The sequence below is a fragment of the Manis javanica genome, chromosome 11 (assembly GCF_040802235.1).
Source record: "Manis javanica isolate MJ-LG chromosome 11, MJ_LKY, whole genome shotgun sequence".
In the NCBI taxonomy this organism is placed as follows: domain Eukaryota; kingdom Metazoa; phylum Chordata; class Mammalia; order Pholidota; family Manidae; genus Manis; species Manis javanica.
Genome location: NC_133166.1, coordinates 22249367 through 22266387, shown reverse-complemented (window position 1 = coordinate 22266387; position 17021 = coordinate 22249367). Strand labels below are relative to the sequence as shown.

Genomic DNA, 17021 nt, shown 5'->3' with positions numbered 1-17021 from the left:
TCAATCTTACCTGACCCCACCACACCCTTCCTGCACATCTGTTCCTCATCTCTGCTATAACTCCCTCAGGAACCCTTCCCCGACTCCCAGGCCAGGTTCGAGAACCCCTGGGCTCCCACAGGAACAGTGCCCCTGTCTAGCTCACAACAGGTCACACTGCTCCCCGCAAGATGACTGTCTCCCAAAGAGCTTTGGCATCAGAGGCATGGGCTTGAACCCTCATTCAGTCTTAGTTCCTGTGTGTCCCATGGCAAGCAGCTACCCTCTCTGGGCCTTAGCATCCTCTTCTGTCTAGCGGGGACTACATCATCAGCTGACAGGGTAGATGAAGGATTAACCAAGACAATGCAGGTTGTGTGCTGGCGGGGACCACCAGCTGGAGCCAGGTGTCTGAGCCCTAATGGCTGGCCCACCCACTGACTGCCCGCGTCCAGCAGGGGCCAGCGAGGCGCACCAGAGTTGTGGGCCACTTTCCCCTCTGGTTATATTCAGCCTGGCCTATTGCTCCAGTGTCACTGGTGGGGATGAATCCCATGTGACCACCGCACAAGCAAGGAGGGGCTGGGGCACGGTCATGATGCCAGGCCTTGGCTCCTGCTGCTTTGTCACCCAGGAATCTCTTCTCCAGGGTCTCTGGGAACATCTGCTCATCCTTTCACTCTAAAGTCAAGTCCCCCCTCTCTGTGGAAGTCCTTCCTGCCCCTCCTTCATGTTCCCCCATTCCCTATCCATGTTCCCCTCTGTCATGAGCTTTAGACAAATTATTCCAAGTAACATTTTTTTAAAAAGCATTTCCCTCCTTTGTGCCAGCTATTGGGCCAGTATCTAAGCCAGGACCCGAACCCTGACTCCACGGTCTGTGTGCTGCTCAGTTTACGTGACCGCTTCCCATCAGCCTGCACGCTCTCCTCTCTGTGTGTTGATGAACGGTCAAGACTCTTCCCCTTTCTGTGTGCAAAGTTGGCCTTTGGCTAGCTTCTTCACTCTATCCCCCCAGAAATCTGCTCAAGGTGGTATGTCAGCCATGTTCCTTGGCAACACTGCCTCTGGCAAAAGTGGCCTGAGTGAGGACCTGCACCTGGACAGATGGCACTGTAAGGGTCTCTCAACCTGGTAGAGAAGCTGGCGCTATGGGCTCCCCTGAGGCTAGTGGCTTGGAACCACCCGGTGAGGTTGTGAGAAGACATACTGGCTCTCTGGGACTCAAGGTTTCTAACTAGCATGGCTCCCTATCTGTCCACTGTGAGTCTCAGTCCTCAGTCCTGAGCTGTCCCCTGGGGGGCCAGAGAATGGCTCCTGGACAACTGGGTGGACAGTGGCATTAACTGCTACAAGGACCCCAGCAGAGAAAGACCTGCCACTGCCCCGATGGCCAGCTGTTCCTTCCCTAAATGCTTCTCAGGGAATCTGATGCCAAGTGGGCCTCCATCTTGAGTGCCTGAATATTTAGCTGGACTTACAAAGACCCCTTGGTAAGCACTGCACCAGGCTGTCTCCCCCACTTGACCCTGAGGCTCTTTAGGGCAGGGATGGTATCAGACTTGCCTCTTTACCCCCACAGCCTGGTACAGGGCCTGGCTGAGTCAGCAACAAAACCATCTCGGATGGGTGGGCAGGTGGATGGAGGGATAGAACATGTGGATGGATGAATGGACAGGTAGGTAGGCAGATGGGTACGGATGGGTTGGCCTTAGGGTTGGGGGAGAAGCAAATGAAAGAGTGAATGACGGCCAAGAGACTGAGGAGTACCTGCAGGCCAAAGGGTATGACCTGTGATGCTGGTCCCCTGCAGGTCAGGTGCAATGTCCTTGGGGACTTCTTGATGGGCAAAGTAATCACACACAACCTCCCAGAGTCCAAGAGGAAGGGGCCCCTGGGGGCCAGGTTGTCATCAGCGAGATCAGAACTTCAAGCTGTTGAGCCAGGGCCAGGCGGCCCAGGGAACATGGGGACAGGCTCCATCCCCCCAGTGCCAAGTAGGGCTGAGTGGACCTGGCTGCCCAACCTCTCCCAGGACCAAGGACCAGAGCTGAGGGGAAGATGGTGGGCACAGCGCATCCTCAGAGACCATGGAGCCCCAGCCCTCCCACTTAGCGTTCCCAGTGCTCCCCCATCATTGTGATAATCATCTGTGAGGGATCTGCCCATCCACAAGGCCTGCCTCCCAGCAGGCGGTTCCCTGAGGCAAGTGCCACACTGCCGGCTTCACTACTGTATGCCCGGCACTCAGCAGACACTGATATATAAATGAAGGCCTGGATTAATTAATTGCTAACCATGTGTATTGTATATATATCCTCAGCCTTCTTCCAAGTGCTTTACATGGATTCATCATTTACTCATCACAGGGGCTCTGAGGTTTGGCTTACTGTCATCTCCACTTTACAGATGAGGAAACTGAGGCACAGAGACACTATGTAATTTGTCCTTGATTCCACAGCTGGGATTTGTACCCAGGCATCCAGCACCAGAGCCTTCAAGCTCAACCACCAGTGGCAAATGAGTCCTCAGCCAGGATCTGAGGGCTTCTCTGAGGCCTACCTCCTCACACTGGCCACCCCAACTCAGGATCTAGGCAGCTCTGGAGCTGACATTCTGTCCAGGAGGGAATGTGCTCACAGCTCTGTTGGCTATTGTGACGATGGCATGAAGGGGAAGGGGAACAGATGCAAAGTGTTCCTTGCCCAGCAGAGCCTTTGCAGGAAAAGGACTATTTTTCCAAGAAGGTGGGAGCAAGGGGCCCTCATGGACCTCCAGGCCTCATTCTAGCCACCTCCTCCAGGAAGCCTCCTGGCTGACCCTGCCTCCCTACCACAGGAGATTGAGGCCATGCTGAGTCAGGGCCAGTCCCAGGAATGGAGAAGTAGTACCAGGAAGGTACAGCATGTGGGAAAATCCCAGGGGAAGGAACAGTGCCCACAGAGTGTCCCCACCCTAGCCGGAGTCCTGGCCACTAAATGCCTGCATTCCTAAGAGCAGCCCCAGCTCCAATCTGCGGCTGACTGATGACCCACTAGACCAGAAGATCAGCCCCAACCCTGAGTGCATGTTCAGTGGCCCCACTTCCAAGCCTTTGCCACATTGCTTCCTCCTCTCCACTGGTCTCTCCCTACCATCGCAGCCCTTCCAAATTCCATCTGTGTCACAAAACATGGCTCAATGGGCCTATCCTCTAGGCAGCCTCCAAGATGCCCATGCAGAGCCGCTGTTCCCCACCCCTGATCCCTGGCCTGGTTCGCTGGCTCCTTTAGCCCATTTTCTCCTCTATCCGAGTGATCTGCAGACCTATCTGCTCTCCCTATACAATGCCCACAGTAAGACCAAGCACTCCTGGGCAGAGGCAGGGGCTGGCCCACCTAAGCCTAGGCCCTCAGCCTAAGATGCTCTGTTTTATTTGATTATGGCAAATATACACAGCTGACTTTATACCTGGGGGCTGGGGGACATGTGAGGCTTCGGAGCCAGAATGGTAAGAGTAGGGTGACCATATAACCATATAAACCAGAACATTTCTGAGGTAAAAGAGGAACTTTAATAACTATGTCAGGGCAGCATGTGTAAAATAAACAGGGGCTGTCCTGGGAAAAATGAAATATGTGGTCACTCTAGTTAAGAGACAGAGCTTTGGAGCCAGGTAAACCCGGGCTTGAATCCCAGCTTGACCTCTCATCAGTGGGTGACCTCACAAGGAAGTCACTTCACCTCTGACCCTTAGTTTCCTCGCAATCTGCTTCCAGGCTTAATGATGATTCAGTAAGGACAGCTGCTCCCACGTGTCATCAGCACATCCTCACCCCTGCTGTGGCTGAAGGAGGTTCAGGCCCCACAGGCTGGGCCAGGACCCTGCTTCACAGCCCCTGACTCTCTCTTCACATCTTTCTGTCTCTATCAATCTCTGGCCAAAAGAACTAGGCCTCACCATAAGGGCAGGTGGACCACACAGTGGGGCAGTGTGTGGCCTCGAATTTGCTCCCCACTCACATTCCAGCCATCTGCGACTGAGCTGCATTCCATAAATGCAGGCTTCCAGGACTTTGCATATGCTATTCCTTCTACCTGGAAGCCTGCATTTATTCCCTGTTCCTCTCCTCTTCTGGAACACCTTCCCTGTTCCTTTCCTCTCCTGGAACACTTCCTACTCCTCTCCCCAAAGGTCCAGATCATATATCCTTTCCCTCCATTCTGTGCCTCCCTTCAGGCCCCAGGCTGAGTTGCAGCCTCCTTGCGGCTCCTCCAGACTCCACACTTCCGATCACTCAGTGGAGTTGTGTCTGTCAGTGTGTGCTTCACTGAACTGACCTCAGATGACCAAGGACCCACGCCATACCCTATCCTGAAGTCAGGACCTTCCTTCCCCCAAAGGGAACCAGTCCAATCCTGGTCCCTGGACTTTCACAAGCAAAGTCAAGAGGTGAGGTCAGGCCCAATGATCTAGACACATGTGTCTCCTACCATGACCTCCCCTTCCCACTAGGGCAAACCTTCCCAGCTGGCACTTCCTCATCTGGGCCTTGGCAATGCAGGGCCCAGGCCTCAGTCCTATGCTTCTTGCTTCCTCTGTGGCCACCCTTGTCCTTCCTTCTCCATCATGAGACCCAAAGGTCAGCCCCTCCAGCACTCCTCTGGCTCTGCTCTATTTACTTCTGCCCTGGCCACAGCACTGACAGCCCTTCCTGGGGCTTCCCTGGCTCAGCTGTGATGTCTGCGGCTTTCCACTCAGCCTGCACATGCTATGCGCTCCCTCAGGCCACACATCACCCAACACAGAGAAGGCTTCGGTGAGGACGTGCTGAATGACTCAATAACCACCATCCCACTCATGCCCCATCACTGGAGAAGTCAGCTGCTCTCCCATCCTCCACAGAGCAGCACCCAATTAACTGGCATCCACCCTCACAACCAAGGCTACACCCAGCTCTTAGCACTTCTCTCTGGAACCAGAGCTAAGTAGTCACTATATGCCAGGCATTCTGCTGGGGGCCTTTTTTCATTTAATTCCCACAGTGACACCAATCATCACTCCAAGGTGCTCAGGACACACCTCCTCCTCCAGGAAGTCCACCCAACTGCTCCCTGCCTAAGCTCACAAAGCCTGTTAGGCCCTTCATGGCACATCTACCGCCAGGCCTGCACCACACTTCCCCACAAGCCAGCCCTGCTGTCATGAGGGAGGCAGAAGCTGGGATCTCCTATAGCACTTCTACCAGGCTTGGCCCTGTGTTGACTCGTGAGGGCAGCAGGGGGAGGAAGTTCAGCCCTCAGAATGCTCACAACTGTACTGGTCGCCCTCCCATCCCAAGTGCCCAGCCTGGGGGCTGGCTTGGCAGGAGGAGAAGGTACAGCTATTTGCTGGGCCCTGTGGAAAGATGAGCGTAGGGCACAGAGCAGGGATGGGCATGTGGACAAGACCTGGTTAGAGGCAACTCTGTCCCCAGTGACACAAGCAGAGGGTTGCTGAGTCCAGTACGGGATCCACATAAACTGGTGGGAGGGGAGGCCAGCCAAGGCCCCCAACGAGTAGGCACCTTCCACACTATCAGCTCTGCGGAGAAGGGGTGCCAGCCCTCAGTAGGTCTCCCTGTCACCTCGTGGGGAGGGCAAGGGGGCTCAGGAATGAGGTGCCCAGAGCCACAGAACCCCTAACTGGATGCTGAGAGAAGCCACATTTAACCTCCCAAGGGAATCCACAATCGGGTACAGGGAGCCAGAACTGAGCAGATAGCACCAGGTCCCCGACAGGCAGAGGCCCCCAGAGGAGCAGTCCATGTGGCCCAGCAAACAAGCACTGTGGGCTGCCTGTGGAAAGAGGCTTACGGAGAGAGAGAAACCTGGAAGGCCCAGGCAGAGGGAGGGGAGAGAAGCAGAGAGAAAGTAAGCACAGAAGAAAAACAGAAAATATGGAGAAAGTGAAAGAAGAGAAAATTCTGAGAGCCAAAAAGGGACGGGGAGGAGAGCAGCACAGAAAACCCAGCTCAGAGTGACAGCCAGCCAGCCAGCCCCACAGACATTCTCCTCCCAGGCCCTCAGGAGGAAACTCTCTCCCAGCAGGCTGACAGGCCAGCCCAAGGCCCCCTAGCTCACCCTCAGGCGCCTGCTGGTCCGGGCCGAGGACTCCCACAGCTCCGGCTTAAGTGTGTGTGTGTCCACACGAGCAGTTTGTCTGTGTCTAACCTGGGCTGGTCACACAGACAGTCTGGCCCCTGTTCCCTGGGTGTGCCTGAGGCTGTGTCTGAGTCCAGGTATGGCTTTGTGTGCCTGTGATTTGTCTGAATAGCTGTGATGACTTGTCTGAGTGTGTTTCTGTGTTTAACTGTGGATCTATCTGGGAGTGAGTGTGAGTGCGTGAGAGTGTGTATGTGTGTGTCTGTGTCCAGCTCTGGCTTCCTGCACTCTGCCTCCCCCACCCCCTGCAGCCTGGCCAAAACACACACTTCCTGAAAACCCTGACTGAGAAAACAAAAAGTCACCCAGAATCCCCTGGGGCAGACAATTCCTCCCCACCCCGAGACTGCCCTCCCACCCGAAACTGAAACGGGGCAAGCCACCCCAGTGCTGTCTAGCAGGGCCTTACAGAGGATGCCCAGGAAGCCCTGGCCCTGGCTGACCCCTCCCCACCCCTACAAGGAGGCCCTGAGAGGCTGGGAAAGAGGCCCTTTAAAGGGAGCAAGTTCTGCCCCAGAAACAAGTGATCAGACTTCAGGAAGACCAGGGATTGGCTGGACAGCAGGGCAATCCAGGGCATGGTGGGAGGCCTTGCAGGGTGACTCCAGCTGGCAGCTGTCCACTTTGGACAAATATTCCCTCTTTTTGAGGTATCTCCAGACATCCAGGTGTCAGAGGAAACTGAGGCCAAGAGCAGTCTGGGAGGAGCTCTGTGGAGTGACCCTGGAACCCTGGATCAGAAATGACCCCTTTGCCACTCCCAAGGAAGCAGGCTCAGAAGGTTCGCATATATGATTGCTGGAACTGAGAAGACTGGGCCCCAAGTCTGAAGGCAGGGTCTGAACATCGGCTTCTCCTCTGCTGGGCTGCATGATCCTGAGCACATTTCTCAGCATTTCTAGACTTATCAGCAAGTTCCTTATGATAGGCTTAAATAATGGTGGGGGCGCAGACCCTTTGTGGGTGCAGTGAGGTCCTCTCCCGCTAGAGAGAACTGTGAATATGGTTCTGAAGACACCCCATCTCTTCTCATTTTCTGCCTCTTCTGAAGGCCTCTGCTTTTCCAAGACATCTGGGGTCACACAGATTAGGCAGCTGGGAGGGATCTGGGGTGGTGAGCTCAGGGCCCTTTCACCCTACTGTCCACCGTCCAGTGTGCTGAGGGCACCCACTGGGTGCTGAGTCAGCATGGGCAGCACAAGAGCTCAGCACCTCAAAGTCTAGAAGCTCACACAGCCTTCATCTATTCACTCCCACAACACTTTCTGATCACCTATTAGGCCCCTGGCACTGATCCAGAAGTTGGGGAGTCAGCAAACAAAATCAACAGAGATTTTTGCCCTAATAGAGCTGATGGTCTAGTGGGCTCACCCTCTCGGCAGCACATGCACACATGGGTACATATGCTGGCTCACAGATGATGGTACACAGATCACACATGTGCCAAGCCACCGCCCACAGCACACACACATACAAAGGGACTCACACCACTGTGCCAGTACATATGGTCACGTGTATGTGTATACACAGGCCCTGATGAATTCACACACATACACACCACAGCAAGTCACCACTGAGACTGCATAAGTCTCCACACATGTGTACATATTGTCTCATTTCCTCCCTTCAAACCTGTGCAGATGTGTAAATACACAGGCACACTACTAGCCTGACAGCTTGCATAAACACATGCACACTTATGGGTTCTGACACAAAAATATGCTAGGCATGCCCTCACATGGAGTCACTACCTCCAGTACCCACATGTACACACAGAAGATAATCCCCAAATCTTCTTGGAAGCATGGTGATGGGCTGGAGCCAGGCAGAAATGCTCACTCAGATCACCACATAATCTGGTGTAAGAGGGCCTAGGACTGAGAGTGAGATCTTTATCAGCAGAGGGTGACCGCAAAGACAGGAGGCCATATGAGGAAGCAGGGACTCCCACAAGGGGAGGCAGGAGCAGGCCAGGATGAGCACCCTTCCACTGCTCCTTGGAACCTGGCCCAAGCCCTGCCAGCCTTGGCCTGCTACACATACCTTAGGCTCTATCTACTGTGTGTTTTTCTACCACTGGGCTTTAGAGACTTAGTACACCCTGGTAACCCAGGATGCTGGGACTACAGACACCCACAATTCCAAAGACCAACACAGGAAGCCAGGCTTAGCAGTTCACCTCCCACCACACGCTGCCCTAAGGAATAGTACCAAATTGTGAGGATTAGTATCTACAGATTCTCCCTGCATGGAATGAATTTTGGGTCCTACATGGGTCCAGACTCCTGATTATGGGAGCCTGGCCTCCCCCAGAGGTTGGCTAAGTGGCTAAGTTCAGACCAAGGCTCTGAGAATGAGGGCTGGTACCATGGATGTAGATAGGACCTCTGCTCTACCCAGCAAGTCCCTTGAACTCAGATGTTAGTACCAGAGGGCCATGGGGGGCAAAGGAGGGCACTGATGGGTAACCAGGTCCAGAGGGGAAGCTGTTAATCAGAGTCCCACAACTAGATGGGTACCAGATATCCTGCCTCCTAAGCAGGAATCCAGCTTCTATTTTCCCACTGGGAGTTTTGCTTCCTCAGCCTTTGTGAGCGCCCTATAGATGGAGCCCTTCTTCCTGCCCCTGTTCGATTCCCACTCCCTAGAGATAGAGAGAGAGACAGACAGACATACAGACACACACACACACACGCACACACATACACTCGTGCGCTGATGGAGTTAAGAGGAAATGGAACATACTCCTGCTTGCAGCAGAATGGCCACTAGATGGCACAATGGCACAAGGAAATTCCAATCTAGGCTGCAAACCAAGCTCCAGGGGAACCCCAGTAGCACCTTCAGTTGTGTGAAACCAAGAAAGGCACAAACTTGTTCTGCTTCCATCAATCAAACCTCAAAACACCATAGCCCTGGCTTGGCCTTCAAGACTCCCTTACTTAATGTCCCTGTCTGGGTGGGGAAAACCTCCCAGACCTGCCCCACAGGGGGTCCCTGAGCATATACTTGGTGTGGTTCCAGCCAGTGCTCCCCTCCTTTTTCTAAGCCTTAGTTTCTCTGCTTGAAAACAGGACTCAAATCCCCCACAGAGCTTGAGCAGGGTTCAAACAAGATCATCTAAGCAATGCAGGGTTATCAGTGATGACAGGGGCCAGGAAACTTCTCTCTGCACATTCCTTCCTCATCGAGAAGCCTTCCCGGATTGGGCTGACTTGATCTGAGTGTTGTAGCATATCTCCATTATAGCTCTGAACATACATCCCTCCTTGCTGGGTACCCCGACAAATGGCAGGAAGGAAGGCACATGTGAAGGAGATTGCAACAGACTAGCCACAGACTTCAGAGACTCAAGGAATTCAGTCCAGGGCCAACCTCTCGCTCCAATCTGCCTACTTCTCTCCAGTCTTCTTGGCACAGCCTGAGCGGGGCTCTCAGCTGGCCCTGTGCCCTCTCACTGGTCTCCTGCCTCCTCCCCCATTAACCTCACCAGCAGCCTGTCACCCTTTCAGAGCTCAGCGTAACCTTCCTGGTCCTCCCCTGGTCTTCACAGCATGTCCTGCCAGCACCATCCACAAGTCTCGCCCACATTCACCCAACAATGCAGCCACACTGTCTGCTCGGAGTGCCACCAGCTTGTGCTGCCCACCTCTGAGCTTTGTTACGCTGTTCCCTCCACCGAGGTACCTTTTTTACCCCAGTGCCAACGACCATAAACTCCCCCTCCACCCTCCGGGTCCTCTGTCCATGTTCCTCCTACCCTGGACGGCATCCACTCACCTTGGCAGCATGCGGGCGGGCCCCGTGCGGGGGGGCACAGGCGGGACACTGAGCTCTGCCAAATGCCGCTTGGCGGGCAGTGGAGGCAACAGAGGGTCTTGGGGCGGAGATGGGGCGGAGAAGCAGGCAGGCGGCAGGCAACTCCTCCGGGGTGGGATCGGGGGAGCAGTGGGTAGCCCCTCATCCTCTCCAGCTGTGGGCAGCGGCTCTGGTAGAGTGGCATGCAAAGGCAGTGAGCGGAAGACATGACGCTTCATGGGCACAGGCCGTGGGGTGGGGTGGGGTGCGGGGGGTGGTGGCGCGAGGGCACGGAGCAGGCCAGCGAGGATGCGGCGGCGGTGACCAGGCAGTACCATGCCCATGTCCATCAGGCGGGCATCACTGAGGTTTTGGCACTCGGAGGCCCACACCAGCCCGTGCTGCTCAAAGAGCCCAGTGTACTGCTCCAGGTGCAGGGCCCGCAGCCACTCAGCCACCGACAGGGCTGTGTCCCCAGCCTCTGCCATGGTTCCTGCCAGCAGAGGCCAGCCGGTGGGGCTCTGTCCAGACCTGGAAAAGACAGATGGGCATTGGTCAGAGGCATGGCTGCCCAGCTGTAGTTTCCTGATCAGCAGTCCTCCATGGCTCTTGCATGCCATGGGGTCAAGCTCTGTCCTTGAGTTTTCTCCCATGAGCCCCATGTACCTGGCAAGGCCAGATACTGCCAGGTCTTGGAGCATACAGCCCTCTCCTTCTGCCTGAAGCCTGATGCCCTACACTGTCCCCCCCAACCCTGTGGCCTCCCAGTATCCAGATCATGTATCCTCTAGGAAGCCCCCCAGAACCTCCTACCACCCCTAAACCTTCTCTGCAGCCTCAGTGACTGTTGTAAAGCTGGCCAACAGCTGTGTCTGCCCAACACAAACCCTACTGCCCTCTACAAGATCCAGGCAAGGCCCTAAGTCCTTCTGAGGCACCAGTTCCCAGCTGAAGGCCAGGTGCAGGGGCCAAGGGTATGAACGGGGCTGAGCCTCACTCCCACCTCCATGCCCCAGAGGGCGTGGAATGCTCCGGGAGGTGAGGCAACCCAGCGTCACACAGGCTCTGAGGTCCTGGTCCTGTGAGTGAGCAAGTCCTCCCGCCAAGTGGGGAAAGGGGATCATGTTCAGGAAAGGCCATTCATCCATTTGTTCATCCCAAAGAGCCCTGTACCAGGCAATGGGGACTCAGGTCCCATCCTCACATTGAAGAGTTCCTGGCCTGGCAAGAGTCAAGAAACAATGAGGAGAGAGAAGGTGATTAGCAGACCAAAAGTGAAAAGCCATCCAATCATCTCCACAGATACTGAAGAGACATACGAAAGAGGCATATAAAACGCAATATCCAGTGTACTTCAACAAAAATGTTACTGAAACAGGAATGGAATGATACTTCCTTAAACTAAAAACCAGCACCTTGCTTAATGGAGAAATAACACAACAACTTCCATTTAAGTCAGGAATGAGACAAGGATATTGTGGATAAAGTGAAGGTTCCTGTGGCCAGGATTCTCACCTGGCCCTGGTTGTCTAGCTCACTACACACGTGTGGGCAATATGTCATTATTGACTCTATATAAAGAACCCTGCTCAGTGCTCTGGGCAACACAGTGGCACAGCTGCAAGGCTGCAGGAGAGCAGAGCAGAGGTTGGAGTGGTGGCAGCGCCAAGGACAGAGGCTGAGACCTAGTCAGTCAATCTAGTGATTGACCTGCCACCATGGAAATAAAGTTGGGTAAAACCCTTTCACCTTAAGAATGTTCTACTGTCATGTCTTTGGTCACAGTGAATCCACAGTGAACTTGCCCGGAGCTGAAACCTATTGGCAAGACAGATATCCATTTCATTATTATTATTATTGCTCTGAAAGTTCTGGACAACAAAAATAAATAAGAAGTATAAAAACTAGGAAGGAGATCAATTATTATTACCAAAAATATGAATTTTGGAAAACTCAAAAAGCTCAAATTGAGAAGCTATTATGAGCAAAAAAAAGAATTTGGTTAAGATAGCTAGGTTCTAAATTAATACAACAGAATCAGTATGTATAAGCAATGACCAGGGAGAAAGCAGGATGAAAGACCTTATTTACAATAGCACCACAAAATATAAAACACTAAGAATAAACTTAATAAGAAATGTGTAAGAAGAAAAATGTAGAGGGTTACAGAGGAGCAAAAAGATCTGGACAAATGGAAAGACAGTTATGCTCCTGGATAGAAGACATCATAAAGATACTATTCTCTCCAAGTGAAGTTATGAATATGTGCAATCTTGTTAAATACACACACAGGATTTTTTTTTTTTTGCAGTGGGGGGAGTTAGACAAGCTGATTTGAAAGATCATGTAGAAAAACAAACAAGCAGGAAGAGCCAGGAAAATTCTGGAAGCAGGGGATGGAGGAAAGGAAGGATAAAGAGTGATAATCAGCCTTGCCACATAATTAAAACATGTAGAGCTGTTGTAATTAAAACAGTACATGTTACTAGTACTTCAACAGACAGATCAATTACACAGAACAGAACAGAAAGTTCAAAACTAGACCCAAATAGATATAGGAATTTAATATACAATAAAAGTAACATCTCAAACTGGTGGGGAAAAGATGGATTATTAAGTTGTTGGGACAGCTGTGGAGCATTCTAGAAAGAGTTGGACTCCTATCTCACACCTTACAACAGGAAAATTACAGATGTATCAAAGATTTCATTACAAAAAATAAAACCATGAAAGGATTTAAAAAATCATCTCAGAGAGGCAAAAGCCTTTTGGAAATGAGACAAACCCAGAAGGATAAAGACTAAAATATTCAACTACATAAAAATCAAACATTTCTGCATGATTAAAAAACACCATAAAGCAAAGCCTTGAGATAAATGACAAACTAAGGGAAATTTGCCACTCATATCCCAAACATATGGCTAATTTTCATAAAAATGGAAGGCACCTAGAAATAAGAAACAGATCAATAATCTAACAGAAAAATGGGCAAAGAATATGAAGAGGGAAATTCACAGGGATCAAAATATAAATGGTTCTTAAACATTTGAAAAGGAACTTAACCTTCCCATACTAAGTGGAGTCAGGGTGAGGCATTCCTGTTAGGAGAAGCTCTGGGAAGGGCAATGAATGCCATAATAGCTATGGAAACCCCAAGTGCATCTGCCCTTTGATCCAGCCATCTGTGGGCACTTATCCTGCAATCTTGACACACATCCAAAATGAAGTACATATGTTACTGGCTACAGTAATGTGCATAATAACAAAAGATTGGAAAGAACCAAAATATCCACAAATCAGGTAATGTTTAACTAAATTACAGTGTTGTCATACAGTAGAATACTGAGCAGCCATAAAAAAGGGAGGAAACTCCTTACTTATCAATATGGGATGACCTCCAAGATATGTTGTTAAGTGACTTAAAGAAAGACCCAGAAATAACATATAGTTAACCCTTCAACAACATGGGTTTGAACTGCGCAGGTCCACTTACATGTGATTTTTTTTTCAATAAATATACTGGAAAATTTTTTGGTGATTTATGACAACTTGAAAAAACATTTTCTTTTCTCTAGCTTACTTTATTGTAAGAACACAACATATGATTCATAAAACACACAAAATATGTGTTAATCAACTGTTTATATTATCAGTAAGGCTTCCAGTCAGCAGTAGGCTGTTGGTAAGGTTTGGGGGAAGTTAAGTTATAAATGGATTTTCAACTGCATGGGGGGTTGGCACCCTTAATCCTTGCCTTGTTCAAGGGTCAACTGTATGTAACATTGTCCTTTATGTGGAAAAGAAAAAAACTAAGAGAGAGGATAAATCACTATGTGCCTACTGGATAAACGCATAAAGCATCCCTGAAAAGACAGAGACTGTGTGATGCTGGTTGCCTCTGAGGAGGAAAACTGAGGAATGAGGGGACAGGAGGCAACAGATGCAGATCCAGACGTCACAGGATCTGAGCTTATACAATTTGGATGCTCTCTTTTAAGAAAAAGAATGTAAGAGCATCTTATCATTTTATAATATATACAAGTATAGAATCATTATGTTTCATACCTGAAGCTAATGTTATATGTCAAACACATCTAAATTTTAAAAAATGAGTATCTTATTTTAGAAAAAATTTACAAAAACACACGACCACATGCACACATGCCTGGGACCCTCGCTGGGCCCTGGATACAGCCTGAAGCCCCTGCACCATTGGCTTCCCTGGAAAGCCACCTGGAAAGAGGGAAAATTTTCACTCTACATCTTTTTCTATCATCCAAACTGAACTATGTGAATTTTTTAAAAAGATTCCTGAGGGACCCAAAGGAAGACACAAACAAACAGAAATATATTCAATGTTTTGGATAAGCTGGCTCTCTACATTATAAAGACATCAGTTCTCCCAGGGTTAGACTAACCAGCACAACCCCAAGTGTTACCAACAGTTAGATTCTACAGTTCAAATAAAATTCGATATATTTTAAGTGGAAAAGTAGTGCTTTATTACAGTATTTATTAGCAGTATTTATAAACACCTGGATTACAGAAAAAAATCTACATATACACATAGATTTGACCCTTGATCAAAGCTGAGGTTAGGGGTGCCAAAACCTTGATCAAAACTGAGGTTAGAGTTGCCAAACCCTCAGTCAAAAATCCATGTATAACTTTGACTTCCCCCAAAATTACCTACTAATAGCCTACTGTGGACTAGAAGCCTTAATGATAACATAAAAATTTGGTTAACACAAATTTTATGATTTATATATTGTATTCTTTCAGTAAACTAAAGAAAATGATTTTTCAAATTGTCTCAAATATACGAAAAATTTTCCAATATATTTATTGAAGAAGATCTACGTACAAGTTTACACCTGTGCTGTTTCAGGGTCGGTTACATGTACGTGCACACACAGACTCAGACACCTCCAGCTGGGGCACAAGGAATCGCCTTTGGGGGAAGAGAGCTGGCAGCTGGGAGGACACAAGGGGGAGGGTCACCATTCACTGTATCTTTTAAAATTTTGTACCGTTTTCTAAAAAAAATACATGCAATTTAAAAGATAATGGGATCACCTGGGAATGAGACTGAGACCATAACTCACCAAGAAAGAAGGGGAATCAAATAAGGAGACAAACACCCACCCACCCAATCGCTGGGCCCTCCTGGTCCCACCCCTTCAAAACCCTCCTGGGACGCTCTTCAAGGTCTCTAGGCCTCATCCTCTCTCTGCCTCTCAACCTGTTTTCAAAATGGATGAAAGTCTCTGAGGCCAGACACTCTGAGCAGCTGGGACACCAGGGCAGGGGGACGGGAATGAGGGAGGAAAGCAAGAGACCGGGACGAGGGCAGAGGAAGAGGAGAGGGAGCCTGATGGACAGTGGACGTGAAGGTAAGACAACAACAAGGCCTTCAGGGAGGGCGGGGTGAGACGACAGGCAGGCCTGCCCAGAGGTGGGGGCCACACAGGTGGTAAGGGGGAGTCAGGACTCTCTGAACATGTAGGGGACCAGCTGAGGCAGGGTCTGCTGGTCCTGGCCAGAAAACTGGGCTGCCCCAGGCAGGATGCCAGGAGGGGTCAGATGCAGCTCCATGACATAGGCAGTCCCGCACAATGCAGAGCCTGTCAGAGGGAGGTGGACGACCCTGGCTAGACCCTGTGAGACAGGCCCCTCCCCACTAAGCCTGGCAGCTGGAGTGAGGGAAGAGGGGGGCAACTGAGGCAGAGGCATGAGACCCCAGAAGCCCTGTCCCTCAACATGTGTGGGGAACAAAAGAGGGTGTTCCAGACAGGGGGAGAAAGAACCGGCCATGCCTGAGGGCCGGTGCCCAGCAAGCTCTGATGGCCAGGGCTCTGTGTGGGATAGGGCGGTGGCAATGGGTGTGTGTGAGGGGCAGGTCTGGGGCAGAGCTGCGTTTCCTGCTACTACCTACAGCAGGGTCAGCCACAAACTGCTGGGCTCTGCATGGTGACTTTAAGGGGTACTGGTGAATATTTTTTAATTTACTAGTTAAGTACCTTAGGTAGATTCCATAATTATTTCTTAGGATGGGGTTAAAATAGGTATGTGTTTGATGAGTGAGTATTTTAAAGATAAATTTTAAGTGATTAGTACTTCAGGAAGAGTTGGCAAAAAATGGCAGTGCTATTCAAATGATGACTTTAAAAAAGAAGAGACCGTGCTCGCTTCGGCAGCACATATACTAAAATTGGAACGATACAGAGAAGATTAGCATGGCCCCTGCGCAAGGATGACACGCAAATTCGTGAAGCGTTCCATATTTTTAATATGAGAGATGCCCTCTCAAAAAAAAAAAAAAAGAAGAGACCACATAAATAGTCCCTACTGTATGCCATGGACCTGAGCACTTTTTATAATATATTTAACCTTCACAGCAACCCTATAAGTCACATACTTCCTGTTTTAAGATGAAGAAACTGAGGCACAGAGAGGTTAAGTAACTTGCTCAAAATCACACAGCTAGGAATGGGCAGTCTGAATAGTCTAGAACTCTGTCTAATATAAAATCCAACAGTTGACACATAATGGTTATTAACATTCAACACTGGGCCACATAATGAAGTGTGCTGTGTAAAGTACACACTGGATTTTGAAGACTTAGTACAAAATATAAGAATATAAAATATCTCAATAATGTTTTCTATTTACTACACAGTGAAATTTATAATGTTTTGGGTATTTGAATAAAATATATTATTAAAATTAATTTCAATGTGACTACTAGAAAATTTTTAATTGCTCTTGTGGCTCGTATTACTTTTCTAGTGGACAGTACAACTTTAGACTCTTAATCATTCTGCTCACTGACTCTCAAAAGTGATAATGAACACTTGCTACAGGCCAGGCACTGTTCCACGGGTTCAACATGGACTGATTAGTGATGGCCCTAACCACTCCACTGGAATGACAGGGCTGGGAAACAGGAAACCACTTCTGTCCCTGAGAAGGCCCAGCCCCCTCCTGGGCCTCTCTCAAGTTCCTATTCCTGCACCAAAGGATTCAGGCCAAGGTCAGACTTGGGGACTATGCTGAGACCC

At 50.1% G+C, this 17021-nt stretch overlaps 1 protein-coding gene and 1 non-coding gene across 6 annotated transcripts in view; one reads left to right on the top strand and one right to left on the bottom strand.

The window, feature by feature from the left end:
* The window catches only part of ARAP1 (ArfGAP with RhoGAP domain, ankyrin repeat and PH domain 1), a 61554-nt gene that overhangs the window by 29783 nt on the left and 14750 nt on the right, over window positions 1–17021 (bottom strand). For 4 of the 5 annotated variants that reach the window (XM_037026251.2, XM_037026253.2, XM_037026254.2 and 1 more), the window contains exon 2: window positions 9943–10491. In XM_037026251.2, the coding sequence (XP_036882146.2) occupies window positions 9943–10448 (506 nt within the window). In that variant the 5' untranslated portion in view covers window positions 10449–10491. Of the gene's footprint in view, window positions 1–6081; window positions 6424–9942; window positions 10492–17021 lie in introns of those variants that run through there. The other variant, XM_037026255.2, reaches the window with a different exon arrangement.
* Window positions 16142–16248, top strand: LOC118973887 (U6 spliceosomal RNA). Its single transcript, XR_005063409.1, has one exon. It is a non-coding gene; the product is annotated as a U6 spliceosomal RNA (small nuclear RNA).